At 47.7% G+C, this 16,480-nt stretch overlaps 1 protein-coding gene across 3 annotated transcripts in view; it reads left to right on the top strand.

Moving 5' to 3' along the window:
* The window catches only part of GLYR1 (glyoxylate reductase 1 homolog), a 31,455-nt gene that overhangs the window by 2,870 nt on the left and 12,105 nt on the right, over positions 1-16,480 (top strand). For all 3 annotated transcript variants that reach the window (XM_040256232.1, XM_040256222.1, XM_040256213.1), the window contains exons 4-10: positions 7,487-7,625; positions 8,172-8,414; positions 11,916-12,002; positions 12,865-12,921; positions 13,620-13,670; positions 13,758-13,831; positions 16,205-16,304. In XM_040256232.1, the coding sequence (XP_040112166.1) occupies positions 7,487-7,625; positions 8,172-8,414; positions 11,916-12,002; positions 12,865-12,921; positions 13,620-13,670; positions 13,758-13,831; positions 16,205-16,304 (751 nt within the window). The remainder of the gene's footprint in view (positions 1-7,486; positions 7,626-8,171; positions 8,415-11,915; positions 12,003-12,864; positions 12,922-13,619; positions 13,671-13,757; positions 13,832-16,204; positions 16,305-16,480) is intronic.

The raw sequence follows: 16,480 nt of genomic DNA, 5'->3' as shown, positions 1-16,480 counted from the left end.
GGGTTTGAAAAGTATATGCTTGTGGAAAGTGATATATGATATTCCATAGGAAAATCTCTTATAAATAGTACTCTTCACTAGCAAGTTTTTGTGTCAGAGTGCTCATCCTGGTTTAGAGTTTGCATGGTATGTCTGCATTCACCGTATACACATGTACCGACATACCCAGCCCCAGTGCTTGTCTCAAACCAACTTAACAGCCTTTTGGTGGCAATATTTCAAGGGAGTCACTGGCCCAGAGCTGTAAGAGCCAGAGACAGTCTGGAAGAGGGGATGTTCTGCTAATGCCGTGCACATCACGAGAAAGATCATCTGGATGCATAAAACAAGTGCTGAATGTACAGCCAGACACCAAAGAGAACTTCTGGGAAGGCAAACGCTATGGTCCCTGTCTTCCGGGAACTGAGGTAACAAGACATAAACACTTTAGATGGGACCAAGTGTAGAAGGAGTGGAATTATTAAAGGATTCTAGAACAAGGAGAAATCGAGAACAGCAAGGAGAAATTTGAACAGGGGTCAAAGGAGTCTTCTTGAAGAGACAGGATTTGGATCAAACTCTGGAGGATGGGTAGAATTTGGAGAGGAATAGTAGGGGTATTCCAGGCAGCGAGGATACCGTAAACCACTGGGAGATAAGTTGAACGTGTGGACAGAGAAAGACTTCCTCCCAGAGGTAAAGAACCTGTGCTTGAGGAGAGCAGGGCAATGTTGTTGGCCTGCGTTGATTAGCTAAATGAAGAATTCACCAGTCTGGAACACAAATGGGAACTCATAGAAAGTGGAGAATTAAATAGCTTACAGGGGACCTGAAAGCCATTGTGTTTTTATAATTTTTAACACGCTGAAAGTCTAGAGAAATAAACTGTCCCTGTGTATAAATAGGACACAGAAAATGGGAGCTGAGTGTATCTCAGCACTCAAGCACTCAGCCAGGCAGACCAGTGAAGCCAGTGAAAAGGATGTGCTTTTCTGGACACAAAAATAGTGTGTTAGTGATGGTAATGATGTTAAGAAGTTCTTTGAGGAGACTCATAAGCAAGCGAATACACCATACACTGCAGTGGCTAGATGTAATATCTTTAACCTTCTAAACTTCCTTGATACTGTTCTTCATAAAAAGCCATTAAGAGGAGACTAACATGTTAACTTCTTGTGGCTAAGCCGTTGCCTTAGTGAAAGGAAACAAAAGGAAAGGATCTCCAGCAGTTCTCTAACCAGAGAAGAGTTCTTAGTGGTCAGCATTGAGGCAGAGTTTAGATTCTTTGTATCTTCTGAAGGTGAAATCTCCAGATTGTTTCTTAGTAGTAGAGTACTTTGGTGACAGAGCTCTGGATTGTTCCTGCTGCTGCTAAGTCACTTCAGTCGTATCTGACTCTGTGCGACCCCATAGACGGCAGCCCACCAGGCTCCTCTGTCCATGGGATTTTCCAGGCAAGAGTACTGGAGTGGGGTGCCATTGCCTTGTTACTGGCCTGATGTATATTCAGATACCAGTTTCACCTGCTCTGTGATTTGGGCTGTTTGACTTTTAAGCATCTGGGTCTTTGTCCACATATGGGGACAACACTCTACCCGGCAGTTATAAGAAAGTAGCATCCCTTACTCATTGTATTGGTTGGCATAGAGCAGATGTTCAACAAACATTGGGTTAGGGTTAGATCTCTTATAAAAAAAAAAAGTTGATGAGAAGCAGGTGGTTTTAAGTAAAGACAATATGAGAGAGAAAGAAAGGTAGGGTAGGATGTGGAGGATCTGTGTGTAAGTAGAGTGGTCTGTGACCTTAATGGCTTGGAACACAAAATGATACATTGTGCCACCTTTTTTTGTTCGGCTGATGTTTTGTTTTTGTTATTCTTTGTTTCTTATTTTTACATTGTTTCACCTTTATGGAAAAGCTACATTGTTCCCAGCCAGGGATACTGTGTGCTGTCTAGTCTGTCCTCTTGAGGAAGTCAGGTGACAGAGAGAACTCTTTAATGTGAAAAACAAAAACTGAGAAAAGAACATGAGCAGAATTGATGAAATAATTGACCTTAAGGAGATAAACACTAACTTGATCATAAATCCTCAGGTGTTTTGACAAAGGGCACTGTGAGTAAACATTGTGTGGCTGTTTAGGAGGGCTGTGTTTAGGACTGTGTAAGGAGGGCTGTGTGAGATACAGCCCAGACAGGAAATGCAAGTGGACTTTAGGGATGAGAACTGCTTTGTGACGGACAGAGCTGTGAGTGGCTACGGCAGAAACTGGACTCTGCCTCCCCTTAATGCCTGCTCCTGCACGTCCTGGAGGCTCTGTCAGTCACGGTGTCCTGACCTCGGTGGACATGTTCCTATCTTTTAGAAATCTGATTTTTTTTCTATTCTTCCTTCCAAAACCTAGAAAATTTTGTTTCTCTCCCACTGAAAGAGAGAACCAAGAACAGAGGACCCGGGAGTGATGTCACCAGGATGGCAACAGAGTTCATTCCTGACTTTGCTCCCTCCTCGCAAAAAGGAAGAGAGGATTAGACCTCCCCAGCCAGCCTCCCCTGTGACGGGAAGGACTTAACAAGATGGCCCGATTGCGCTCTCTGAGCCTGGATCACTGCATGGGACCTGCCCACAGCCCTTTTCTGTTTCATGAAAATGCAGAGGGAAAGATAACTCCACCATGTGACCACAGCCCAGGATTAAATCTCTGGTGCATGAGGGCCCACCTTGAACAGGTGGTTGCCCGTCAGAGCAGAAACTGAGCTCGGGGTTTCAAAGTTTCTTCAGTGGCCATGGGTGGCAGAATGGAGGGAGTTCATTCAGTTTGCAGGTGTGCAAAACCCACGGAAAACAAACCAGTTCAAATAATACTGTGGGCAAACTGTGTAAATCCGTAACAGCTCTTTCTATAGCAGTCTTCACATCTGATCCTCAAAACAGCCCTTTCAGAAAACAAGGTAGTTGTTCCGGTTCTTATTTTTCAACAGATACAGAAACTGAGAGCCAGGAAACTTAAGGACTTAACTGATAATACGTCCGAGGTCCCAGCCTGAAGTTCTTTTTACATCAAGCTAGATATAAGGTGGGACAGGCTGGTTGTGAGGTGTCTAAGTGAGTGCTGAAATATCAGTAACTTGTAGAAAAATCTATGCCTCGTAATTAGGGGCACGGCAGGTTGGACCCATCTGAGCATCCCCCTTTCACTTGTCGCCTGACTGACGCACTTTCACTGCCTCCAACACCATGTAATGGTTGAAGGATTGAGCCAGGCAGGGAGTAAGAGCTGCTGCTCCAGTGTTTGAATTGAGCCAGCAGTGTCCTTTTGCCAGAGCTGGACAGCCGCGATCCTCGAGAGCACTGACAACGGCCCCTGCCCTTCAGGTGAGACGCCCTCCGCGTGGCAGGGTGCCGCAGGGGCAGGGGGCACCGGCGTGGAAAGCAGTGGCTGACCATGGTGGCGGTGCAGCTTGAGAGCCTTATCCAGCACTGGGGAATGTTGTCAAGTTTTGGAAACAAAAATTTTCTGTGTCTTATAAGCAAGTCTTTGTTGACATCTGTATGATAGGTGTTGCTTGTAATTAACTGAAATTGTTACCTGTTTTGTGACCTTTTTTGTCTTTTGATTTGCATTCGAGGGGAGGTGTCTTGGTTTCTGAATAGTTTAGACTTGGACCTGTAACAACTCAGTAATCCTCAGCCTCTGTGACTGGTTTAAGCCGGGGGGAGGGGGGCCGAGAGTTATTTACTAAGTACTTTTCACCAAATCCAGATGGAGGGCAGACATACCTGTCTGACCATGTACTTGTTCTCACCTGTGGCCTCTGCCTGTATGCTCTCTCCCCGCTCAGGTCACTGTTTCCGGGAGTCTGAGACATATACATGAGTGAGATCATTCATAGACTGGCTTCTTCACTAGGATATCTGTGTAGTCTAGTTTTAATTAAGAGGAAGGTGGGTCGGAATTATGAAAGTGAAAATGTGAGGGGGCTTTGGCTGTGCTGGGTCTTTGTTGCCGGGCGGGCTTTTCTCTGGTTGTGGTGCGAGGGCTTCTCACTGTGGTGGCTTCTCTTATTGCCAGGACTTCAGTAGTGTGACACATGGGCTTGGTTGCTCCACAGCCTGTGGCCAGGGATTGAACCCGTGTCTCCTGCATTGGCAGGAGGATTCTTTACCACTGAGCCACCAGAGAAGCCTGAAAATGTGAGATTTTTACATTCATTTTGAGTGTATAATCAGAGGGTGGCTTAGGGGAAGTTGTGTTCTCAAACGAAAAGTATTTGCAGGAGGTGTATCAGATTACCAGGGTAAGTTTGCTCTTGGCTGTGTTACAGGTGCAGTCACACCAGGAGCCAGGCAGTAGCTACCCACCTGAGCAGACCTACACAAGGAAGTCATGGGGGAGAGCCCCCTTCTCAGTAGAAATAGCTCATGTGCTACAGCGTGGGCCCTTGTTGATTTGTTGAGGGACATTTTATTTTATTTCGTTTATACAGTTTTTTAATATTTATTTTTTCATATGGCTGTTCCGGATCTTTGTTGTGGGATCTTAGTTCCCCCACCAGGAGTCAAACCTGGGCCCTCTGCACTGAGTGTGCAGTCTTAGCCACTAGACCACCAGGGAAGTCCATGATTTGTTGTTTTTTTAAGATTAATAGATACTTACACCCAAATCAAGCTTTAAACCGTTGAGAAAGTTCCATTCCTCTCTTCCCCTCAAGTGTGGCCCACAGGCATCTAGTTATACTAGTTTCTTATGAGAGAGCCTCAAGAGATACTGGGTGCCAGACCAGGAAGTTGCCTGTTCCTTTTTCCTTGTCTTAGTGCAAGTGCTAGTGTACTACACACACTGCTCTGTATCTTGCCATTTTCCACTTAGCCAGGTATCTTAAAGGACCTTCCATTTCATTCTTTATAGTGACCTCACTGATTGCCAGTTAGCTTGTTGTGGGGCATTTACTTCTACAAACAATGTATAATTAACTTCCTTGAATACAGAAGCAAAGCCAGTTCATTAGACACAACTTGACTATTCGTGATTTTTTTTTTTTTTTTTTTTGACAGCCCGCAGCAAATTGGTTGGAAAAAGTGCAACCCTATCTACTAGGCATTGGGAGCACATTGAGGGAAATCAAAACTTACAGCTTAAATCAAGCAAAGAAACAGAATGCTCACTTTAAAAACATATAAACAACAGCAACAACCACAAAAAGCCTGCACAGTCATCTGTTTTAGCCCAGAGGCCAGCAGTCCAGACTCCCTGACATGCCTGGAAGATTTCACTTACTGAGTAATTATTGAGCACCAGTTGCATGCCAGTCCCTGCCTGGCTGGCCTCAGTAGGGCCTTACTGAAGCTCCAGCTGAAAAGCATACCCTTTTTAAGGAGACAGAGTTTTGTAATATTGCCTTTGGAGAAAAAATTATTGAAATGGCCAAAGTGAATTTCAGTTCATCGTGCTTTCAGGAGATAATCCTCCTAGGGCTCTGCTGGGCTCATGTTTTATTTACTGTTTTTCCAAGATGACAGGATGTTTCTCCAGCAGGAGGTGATTTCTTAGATTAACATTTCTCTTGAAGTCATACTTACACTATCACTTCTTTCAGCAAACTTATTTTCACTTTTCAAAGATGGTCATAAGAGAGGAAAATGTCATTTTAGTATCTCAAATGCTAGTCTTTATTTAGGATGAATGAACCTTGACTATTACTGTTCTCTTGGCAGAACTCAGTAATCCACTTAAAATCCTTCAATGGAAGATAGGCCTGGGTTCATTGGGGCTTCCTCCACAAATATCCTCACCTTTCCACTTACTCTGAGTCCTGTGTTAGTGTGAGGAGATTGGATAAGAGGGATTTAGGAATCCCTCTTAGGATTCTTACAGTCCTTTCTCAGGGAGGCTTGATTAAAACCACCCTGTCCGTCTTATGCTAGGAATGCGTGCAGGTCTCAGCATCTGACCTGAAGCTGGGAGAGGGTGGAGGTCTCTTTGAGGACTGTAGGTCTCTAAGATCACTGATACTGAGAATTTGTCACCTCAGAGCTCCCAATTAATCTGAAAGTTTGACTTGCTTTTCATCTGATTGTGCTGGTGGTTTGGCCTCAATGCTGTAAACACACTTGCTGAATAATATGGGATCAATTTAATTCCATTTTTCCTCCTCATAGATTGGACCTATGGGGTCTATTATGTCCAATTTCAGACTTTAGGATGAGTTGGTCACTTGGAAGTTACCTGCTTACCTCGTCTTTTTGGAAACCTGCAGTGAGACCAGCGTCTGAGTCCCCATTCACTGTTTTGTTCTCATTCTTCTTGTTTACCCACAGATAATATGCCTAGTCTTGGTTTGCAGACTGATGGTTCCAGAGGTTGTGTTTATACAGACCCATTATTACAACCATTAGTACAACACTTGAAGCGCAGGTGGCTGTTGCTGGGTTGATAGCACTATTTTTATGTGCAGAGGTTAGCACTTCGACTATTATTAGTGAGTATTTAGCTTTCTCTAAAGGAAAGAAGCCTAAGTTCATGTAATAGCCCAATTTCTATATCCTTGACCTGACCCACTTTTTCTGAAGGTTATGCTATGAAACCTCTTTGAGTTTTACAGGGTAAAATATGTAAGTAAACTCTTAACCTTGCCAAGCCTATAATTCTCTCCATTGTATGCTGTTTTGGAAACTGACCGTCATTTAAGGAAACCACAAAAGCCAGTGGGGGTAGATTCGTGCAAGTTAGTGTGGCAGGCCAGTTATTCCAGGGTTGATGGCTCTTTTCATTCTCACATGTAATGCATTGGTGGTGGGAATCAAAATCTGAAGAGCATGTTCCTCTCCCTTTAATCACAGGCAGAGTTTTATTTCTGAAAGCCTCCTTTTGTGACTGCTGCCCTTGTTCCGAACCGTGTGTCACCTGTTTCGTGTGGTTCAGTAGCCCTGGGTACAGTCATTCATGAACAAATACAAGCTCTGAGACTGCAGACACCTGCGGGAGCAGCAGATTCTTTAAGCTGTTGCCTTTCTTTAGCTCTCAGAGCATTCCTGAGTCTTGGGATTGACAGGTCGTCGGTCTGACTGAGGGTTTTGACTGGCAGTGGTGCTGCTGTGGTTGATAGTGCCAGGAGTCCTGATTTCCTAGGATCCATGTGGAGCCACTTGTGTTGTGTTAGTGAGGGTGGGAGCACATCTCCAGGTCTCCTTGGTCCTGAGCTAATGGCAGAGTATGTGTGTTTCAGCATGGAAGCCTGGTGAAGGATAGTGGAAATAACCCGCAACAGTGACTTTAGTTGGAGGACAATGATTTTGGTGGTGGTGGTGGTTTGACTTGTTTCTGGAAAACATACTTTTAGGCTCAAGAGTCTAGGGGGTGGGCAGTAGTATGTTTTGAAAACGTGGCAGGCCTGTTTCAAAGACCAGTTAAACCAAATGGATACTTGCACTCTGCTGGGAGGAGGCCTTTGATACTTTGTGGCACAAGCAGTGTGGATCATGTCCTTGCTCTGTATGTTTTCTGCCAGTGCCTGGATCAAAGTGGAACAGCTCAAGCCTTATCATGCACATAAGGAGGAAATGATAAAGATCAACAAGGGGAAGCGATTCCAGCAAGCTGTGGACGCCGTGGAGGAGTTCCTCAGGAGAGCCAAAGGGAAGGACCAGGTGAGAGGCCCCATGATTCTCACTTTGTGCCGACTCCGGACTGGTTATTTTTTGCATAGTAACTAACAGATTAAATATCACCCGAACCTGAAACTCTATTCTCATGAAATGCCAGTGGGGAGAGAGCTACTTCAGGTCTAAGGCGTCAGCATTTTGCTGATCAGATTGAAACTCCATGCATCTGGTTGACCTTTCTGGAATAGATTGTTGCCCTCAGGAAAGTCGTTTGGACCCAGCAGAAGTCCCTCAGCTTTTGAGTACAGCACAGGCCTTCTCCCTTTTATGGAGGTTAGGAGCATGCCTCTGGGATCTGTCCACTGCCTGAATATAAATCCAGTTTGGGGACTGTGGGTAAATGACTTGAATTTTATTTTACTCTACTTCCCCAAATGTAAGCAGAGGTGACAACAGCGCCTACTTCATAGGATTATCATGTGGATAACGCATGTACAGAAAGTGCTCACCACAGGGCGTGGCCCGTGTAAATAGGGGTCGAGATGGTAGCAGCCATTGTGCTGGTTATCACTATTATTATTAAACTTACAGACATCATCCCACAGTTCTGCTGATGACAAGAATCGGCGTAATTCCAGTGAGGAGAGAAGTAGGCCAATCTCAGGTGATGAGAAGCGCAAGCTTAGCCTGTCTGAAGGGAAGGTGAAGAAGAACATGGGAGAAGGAAAGAAGAGGGTGCCTTCAGGCTCCTCAGAGCGAGGCTCCAAGTCCCCTCTGAAGAGAGCCCAGGAGCAGAGTCCCCGGAAGCGGGGTCGGCCCCCCAAGGACGAGAAGGTTGGTTCTGTCTCTGTAGCTTCTGGGACTGGTGACTGTCCTTCGTACAGGGCAGAGTCGAGCTCTCCTGTGTGCTTCAGCTCCCTGAACAGACGTAGGGCCCCCTGCTCTGTGCTGCCCTAAAGAATTCTGCAGACAGGGAAGGGGCACCGCCTGGACACACAAGCGTGAAATAGGAACACGGATCTTGGGCATTCAACCAGACACATGGTCAGGAGTAGAAGGGTCCACTGAGCCAGCGTGCAAGGGTTGAGCAAGAAAGAAGGGAAGGCCTTCCACGGACGAAGGGCACAGCCCACATGGGCTTGATGTTGGCGGGCATAGTGTCAGTCCTCGTACAGGACAAGGAGGAGGACAGACAGGTAAAGGCAGCTTGTCACTAGGTCATGGAGAGCCTCCAGGTCTGCGTAAGCAGTGTTGAACTGCCATGGAGTCAGTAGGGTGGTGTGAAGGTGTTAGAGCTGGACATGGAGGTGGCAGTGTGTGCCAGGCTGTGTTACAGGGCACGGTTGGCAGTGAAGGAAGGCTCAAAGCTGATAAGAAGGGTAACATCAAGTGTTCATTCATAATGGGATTTCCTTGGGCAGGGGGAGGGGGGCGTTAGCAAATACTGAAAGGAACTATGTGAGAAGCACTTCACAGGAGGAGTTGGCAAGATTTGGTAACTGGTTACATCTAGGGGATGATGAGAAAAGGGGAAGGGAGATGATTTCGAGTCTGTACCTGTAACTTGCCTTTCTTCTGAGCACAGGAGCTGGCTTTTGGGGCGAGAGGACCGGTTCTGTGTGTAATGACATTGAGTGATGTCTAGACTATCAGGGAGGCGTCCAGGAACGTAGGATGGAAATGTTGGTGTTGGGGAGTGAATATCTAGAGAGGACATTAGATCCCAGAGCCCTGATTGTGGTTGTCTTGAGGGAAAGCCAGGAGAGAGGAGAGGGGAGGGAAGAAGTTGGCTTTGCAGAGAGAATGCCCACAGCTCAAGGCTGGAAGAAGTGGATGGAGCCGACGAAGGGAAGTGAGGCAGAAGTAACATACCTCTCACCTTTCCAGAAAGATCTGTGTGGGTCTTGGGAGCCAAAGGAGGAAGATTTGAGGTGAAGCAGGTAGTCTGTCAGCACACAGGGGAAGGTTGTTAGAGCAGGATCGGAGACTGGAATCCAGATGGCTGGCACAGACCTGGGATGATGGGGCGGTGACGAAGCGCTGGATGTCAGATGGAGGCGCACAGGTTGAGACACCAGCGAGACCAGGCAGGGGCGGGAAGAGGGTACTTAGGCACGAGACCGAGCCAAAGGTGTTAGGGTGGCGGCTGCTGCCGTCTGGCAAGGCCATGCCCCACCCTTGGACTCCCAGCCAACTTTTGCCAAATCCTTTGGTTTTTCTCGAAGAGAAGCTGGAAATACAGATTTTAAGTGAAATGTTCCTATTTTAAATGTTAGAAGCTAATTCAAATTTTTACACTTCTAAGTACAAAGGAACGTCTCTCTGGACTACATTCAGCCTATCAGCTGCTGCAGTACAACCACTGCGTTAGAGCGGGCCCTTCTGGCTGTTCAGTGATCCAAGACAGAATAGATGAGAGCAGCTGAGTGGTAGGCACCTCTGGCCAGAGTGAGGGGAGTTTAGAAACTGCCGGTTGTGGGGCATGAAGGACTTTCAGGAGATGTGATCTGGCTTGATCCGATTGAGTTGATTTCCTGCGGACCCACAGAAATCTGGGCTGTTGGGTTTTATATGTTCTCCAAATGCATGCTGTCCGGCATCTCACACCACGGATCTCACCACCTCCTGTGCTCACCGTGAAGGGAAACAGTTTCTTTGGGGTAAAGGGAGGTATGAAGGAGAGGTAAGGAGGAGGCCCTGGGGTCTCCATGACCTTCTACAGCTGTACGACCATGGCCAGCTCCCTTCACCTCAGTTTCCTTGTCTGGTCATTGAAGATAACAGTGCCTCTTAGGTTTGTTTTAAGAATTAAATGAGTAACACAAGCCAAGCACATAAGACAGTGCCTGCAACACTATACATCTGACAGACATTGCACATTCACTATTTTTCAGCAGCAGCCTTTGTGCGGTGAGAGTGTGGTGGTTGTAGTGCACTCCTGGGGGCTGCTGCCAGGCTTATGTGGACGGACTCTTCTCACACAAGCGTGTGTGTTGCTATAGTGATTGTCATTTGGCTGGTGAGCTCCTCACTGAAGCAGAGTGTAGTAGTCTAGCTGGGCAGAGCCCCAGATGAGTGCTGTTCTGAGCTATAATCCTCTGTCCTGTGAGGATTAACAGAAAAGGCTGAGCTTGACGGCAGGGGTGTTGATTATGTGCGGGAAGGCGAAGACTGGGTTTGTGTCCATCTCCATGGGGGAGCCACGCTCAGGGGGTGCACACTCGCCTTCTCTCTGGGGCTCGAGTCCTGAGCGGAGAACTGGGACTCTGGGCATGGACCACAGGACAAAACAGAGCTATCCTGTGAGGCTCTCCTAAAAATCCAGACTCAGGCAGAGAATCAGGAGTGGAGGCCTTTGCTCAGTGCTGGTTGGACAGCTGTGTTCCTGCCTTACGCTTGTTCTGTTGTTGTGGTCACTAGGCTAGTGACTGTTTACATTTAAATTAATTTACATTAAACTCAAATTAAAATCCAGTTACTCAAGTCACACTGACCACATGACAGGTGCTCCATAGTAACGCGTGCCTAGACCGAGCGGATACAGAACACGTCCGTCATGACAGCAGCTTCTCTGGGGCAGCACTGCTCTGGGCTGCTTTGTTTCGTTTTGTGCATCTCCGCGCCAGGCTGGAGATCTAGGGATAAAGCTGTACAGGTCGTCTGCTCCTGCCCCTCTGCCACAGGTTACCTCGTGTCCCTGTCCCCACTTGCTGTCTCCCAGCCTCAGTGGCCCTCCTGACACTTCACCTCAGCTATCTAGTGGAGAGCTTGACCTGCAGCACTGAGCTCTTGACTCCCTGCCCCCACGGCACCTGTCTTTTGTCTCAGGGGGAGAATGGACTCCTGGATCCTGACCGCCCCAGGATCTAATTCTGGCTTCGTCACTTAGTGGCTCTAAAATGTTGGGCAGATCTCCTCACTGCACCACGTGGCTTCCTCAGTTTCTTTTGAGATACGATGGATTCCTTTTGAAGCCAGTACTGTTTTCCTCATGCTCGTTATTTGCAATAAGAGCTTCCTCTGTGACCTGCTGATCACACTGCAGACCACAGTTGTCTTTCAGGTTCCCTCCATCCTTGAGGAATTTTGGCCCAGGAACACATTTGTCATTCTGGACCAGAGAAAAGAAAGCTTCCCTCTGTGTTGACAAGGACTTGCCCTGTTTCACCAGTCATCAGAGCTGTGCCTGGGGAGACCATGGGGCTGGCTAGGGTAGTTTGGGGTGGAGTGTGACTGAAGAAAGCAAAGCAGTGAAGAGAGGCCCCCGCTTGAGGGAGGAAGACACCTGCTCCTGAGGCGCCACAGTGTTGTGACCACCTGTCTTTCCCTCTGTAGGACCTCAGCATCCCTGAGTCTAGTACTGTGAAGGGGATGATGGCTGGACCCACGGCCACGTTTAAATGGCAGCCGAACGTGAGCGAGGTAATGACCCCTCCCTTGGGCCATGACAAGCACAGCCTCAGAGCTGGTTTCCCAGCCTGACTGTGTGGTGTGCTTTTCCCGACACTTCTTAATTGCCAATGAATACAGAAGTGTGTGAGTCCACCCTGGCGCAGGCTTGCTGTCAAGTTTGATTTAACTCTCTCCAGACCGTTTGGCATACCCACTTAACCATCAGGTGTATAATCACATATCCATGTTACAGGTTTTTGCTCTGGGAAGTAGTGTTGATTTTTACAAAAGTGGGATCATTCTGCAGGTTTTTCCCACTTGGTACTTTATAGAGACACTTGGGTCACGTGCGTGGCTGTTGCGTTTGGTCGCCTGCACGCTGCCTTATCCTTGGCGTGGGTGCGCCCGCTGCTCCCCTGCTGCTGGACCTGCTTGTGAAAAGCCCTTGAAAGTCCTGCAGTCATTGCTTCCTCCTTCCTGTTAATATTAACCCTCTGAGCATTTGGCACCAGGTACGAGGGGGCCAAAATCCTATGACTGGAGGAGCTTGAGAGTTTGGCTTGATCTGCTGGGTCATCTGAAGTGACTGGTGAATGCTGGATTTAAAAATCACTGGTACACTTTTTAATTATTTTCCCACAGTGTTTGGGAGTAATTTATACACCAGCCTGGTAGAAACATCCATTCTTTTCCACTTGAAGCCAGTTTTCCCTCCAGTTGGAATGGGCTTTGTTTATAAAAGGCTTAGAACCAGAGTGGGAAAAGAGCTTCCAGGTAGTTATAAGCTCAGCTCCCAAAGGTGTGTCAGCTAGAGGAGAGACTGGTTATCAGTAGAAGAAGGTGATCTCTGGTGGAAGATAAATTGTTTTATTCAATCATTTTCTGATTTCAGCCTGTTAAAGATGCAGACCCTCATTTCCATCACTTCCTGCTCAGCCAAACTGAGAAGGTAAGCTTGTTCCTTGAGGTTCTTGATCTTCCATTAGGAGCTAGCCTAAGGGGAGAGTGCTGCTTTGCTGGAGCCTCACCCTAGTCTGCTGCCTGTACTGCTGTCCAGAGCAATTAGTTAAATTTAAATCACATAGAGGACCACTCATGAATCAGGCATTGTTAAGATTTAAAAGGAACCTAAAGAAGCTTTTAAAACTTAGTGGCTGTGTGCTTGAGACATTTGTGGTTCCCTCAGAGTCTAGGACAGAAAGCCAGCCTCAGGAGCTGGCACGGGTGGCCAGTGCTGCTGGATGAAGGCAGTCTTCCATGAGCTCTGGGGGTGGGGGACAGTTTCCCCAGGTGTCTCCCCAGGGCTGTCAGCTAGGCTGAACCCTCATAGGATCTGCTGATGGTGTGTGACCTTGGAGTTGACACATCAGGGTTCCAAGGCCAGGTACGCTGGCCATGCCTATAATTTTGGACATATAAACCTCTGATTTTCAGCGTCATCACCAGCAGAAAGCAGCTTGTAGAGCCGCATGAGAACTGGAGTAATGCAAGTTAAGTTTTCATGTGTTGGAGTTCAGCAAAGTTGGACACCAAAAAGTTTTGATCTTAACTTTCCGTTTTGGGTCTCACCTCAGTAGGGAAATAGTACCTAAGACCAGTTAAATGTTCAGTTTAATAAGTGATTTTTTTTCACTCCCTCTTTATTAGCCAGCTGTCTGTTACCAGGCAATCACAAAGAAGTTGAAAATATGTGAAGAGGTATGTAGGTTCTACGCCTCCTCACTTGTATTCTCACCAGGGCCTGGCACTGGCAGGCCACCTGACGACCTGTGTTTCCTCCCTCAGGAGACGGGGTCCACCTCCATCCAGGCCGCAGACAGCACAGCGGTGAATGGCAGTGTCACACCCACAGACAAAAAGTAGGGCCTTTGGGGGAGGGCTTCCTTGGGCTCTGGTTCTGTGGGTCTGGGGGTGACTTCAAGGCAGCTTCTTAAGGGTTGTATCCCAGCCATTGCTGGGACTAAGTGGAAAGAGAAAGGGAAAATTGTAATTTTTAACAATTTGCCTGGGATTAACTTGACTTGCGGGAGACAGAAATTGCCCTGTGAATGTACTATGGATTTGCTCACTAGTGAGTCTCCTAAGATGGGAACACTTGAGTCAGTGGTTCTCAGACCTTCCTGAACCACCTGGAAGACCCTTCGTAAAGCACCAGTTGCTGGGCTGCACCCCTAGAGTTTCTGGACCAGTCGGTCTCAGGTGGACCAGTTCCCAGATAAGTGGCTGCTCATCAGGAGACCACACTTGAAGAACTCTTGACCTTGGCCCCGGTGGGGGCAGGTGGGAGCAAGAAATGAAGGCAGCCTGTTGTCCTGCTTTCCCCAGTCCTCCCAGTGTACCTGCTGGCTGCTCTCCGCCCCACCCAGACAAGTGGGGAGCCTTGACTGCAGTCCCCAGGCCTTAGGTGGCATCCACCCTCACCTTTACCTCCATTCTGACGGCCCCTTGTGCTTCTCAGTCGTGATGATGAGGGCTCTTAAGGAAGGAGCATTCTCCTAAATAAGGTCTGAATCTCTCATCTGAGTCTTCTGTGCGGTTCTTTGTCAGACTACAAACACTTTTTTTGTGCTGTTGAAGTCACTTGTTCAACCAGATATATTTGGTGAACTTCCATTGTGGTGTGAAGGAGCTGGAGACATGTGCTAATTAAAGGAGGAATGGGTGTTGCCCATTAAATCAATGAGCAGTGTGTTGGCTTTTTTTTTAAAAATCCAACTCCAGGCTGAGGACAGATTCCAGTGTTTTCTGCCATCACTCAAATCCTTTTTTATTATAAGTGTAAAGCCAGCTACTGAGCAGATTAGCTACATCGCACCCAGTGCACCTGGTCCACATTTTCCTTGCCTCAGGGACACCGTGAGCAACTGTCAGTTGGCATGTACAAATGCATAAACTTTATTCCCAGGTCTTCTGGGTGTCCTGGAACACTGAACAAAGGAAAGATAATGTCTGTCATGATTTACAATCCTAGAGGAAACTGGTTGCCACCCAGATAGCTGTGAATAACAGATTATACCTTTGGTGAGGAGAGTGGTGGGTTCCATTTTCAGCATTTGATTCAGGTGACTTAGAGCAGGCTAGACAGAAAACATGAGAGTGTTGTATTCCCGCAAGGATAGGAGAACCTTTGGGCCCATTGGCAGAGGTGGCTGTGGATATGGCTCCCAGGAGACTGAAGATACTGAAGGATAATGCTGGTCAGAGTGAAGAAGCTGCAGACAACAATAGAGCTGAGAGACAAGCTGGAAGTGAGACCGTGAGGTAGTAAATGAAGAAAGAGGTGTTGCTTAACCCTGTCTTGTGCAAGGAGAGATAAAGAATTGTAGGAACCAAGAAGAGACATTTGAGCAAGATAAAATCATCCATAGAACCATGTGGCAACTATGAGCCCCAAGTTCTGGGGCTGCAGGAAAGAGCAAGTGAGCTGTAGCAAGTGCAGATAAGCAGCATGTACTGACCACCTGAGTTTTAGTCACAGAAGGAGCATAACGGGCCTGCAGTTAGAAGGTGTGGGGAGAGCAGAGGAGGACGGGCCCAGGTGGAGCAATGTGGGGGAAAGATGTTCAGGAGAAGACTCCACGAACCGGGGAAGACTGACTCCAAAGAGCAGGCGAGGCTTTAAAGAGGCGTGGTGAAGCCCATCCCTGCTGACTGCATGAAGAGACCAAAGGTGGTGCAAAGCCTGAAGCCAGGAAGAGGAGGTGACCACCAGGGTGTCGGCTTGTGCAGGCGAGGACGGTGGGGGCTCCACACGTGTGGCGCCTGGTACGTGTCATGGATCCCAGGGTGCTCAAAGTTGGCACCTCGAGGCCTTGCACCTGAGGTGGCTGGCGAGGAACTGTTGCATGCGCTGAAGATAAATGTCTGGTTTCTCACTGCAGTGGAGTTGTAAGCTCAGCCCCTCCGTCAAAGCAACAAGGAAATGGTTGGGAAGATTTGCCGTAACCTATATGAGTCATACTTTTTGCAGTGGCAGTTGAGGGTTTAGAAATGCCTGTGTAAATTTATGAGCACTTTTGAACAGGGCCGGAGTGAGAAAAGGCACGCTCTGCCAGCACTCCTGCCGGCTCTGCGGTTGTGGTATCAGTACACTGCAGAGCAGCCTGCGTGGTGGACTGAGGTGAGGATCCCCAGGTTTAAGAGGAACAGAGCCAGGGTAGTATTCATAATCCCACCCTGTCCTCCCCTCCACCCCGTCCCCCACTCTGAACTGACCAGTCTTGTCTTTCTAGGATAGGATTTTTGGGCCTTGGCCTCATGGGAAGTGGCATCGTCTCCAACTTGCTAAAAATGGGCCACACGGTGACTGTCTGGAACCGGACTGCAGAGAAAGTAAGCATTCATGGTGGTGCTTCTTGGGTGGGGTGGGGCCTGGGCCTTGGAGTTGGGGCAGCTGAGGATAGGAGTCTCCCTGCTGTCTCTGCTCCACGTTCTGTGTGCATAGAGTGGAAGCCAAGCTCCTAGTCCAGGCAGGGGATGCAGATAAGCCAGCACAGGATGCGATCATA

This window comes from Oryx dammah, unplaced genomic scaffold, assembly GCF_014754425.2.
Source record: "Oryx dammah isolate SB20612 unplaced genomic scaffold, SCBI_Odam_1.1 HiC_scaffold_2, whole genome shotgun sequence".
Lineage (NCBI taxonomy): Eukaryota > Metazoa > Chordata > Mammalia > Artiodactyla > Bovidae > Oryx > Oryx dammah.
This window is presented reverse-complemented; position numbering and strand designations above follow the sequence as displayed.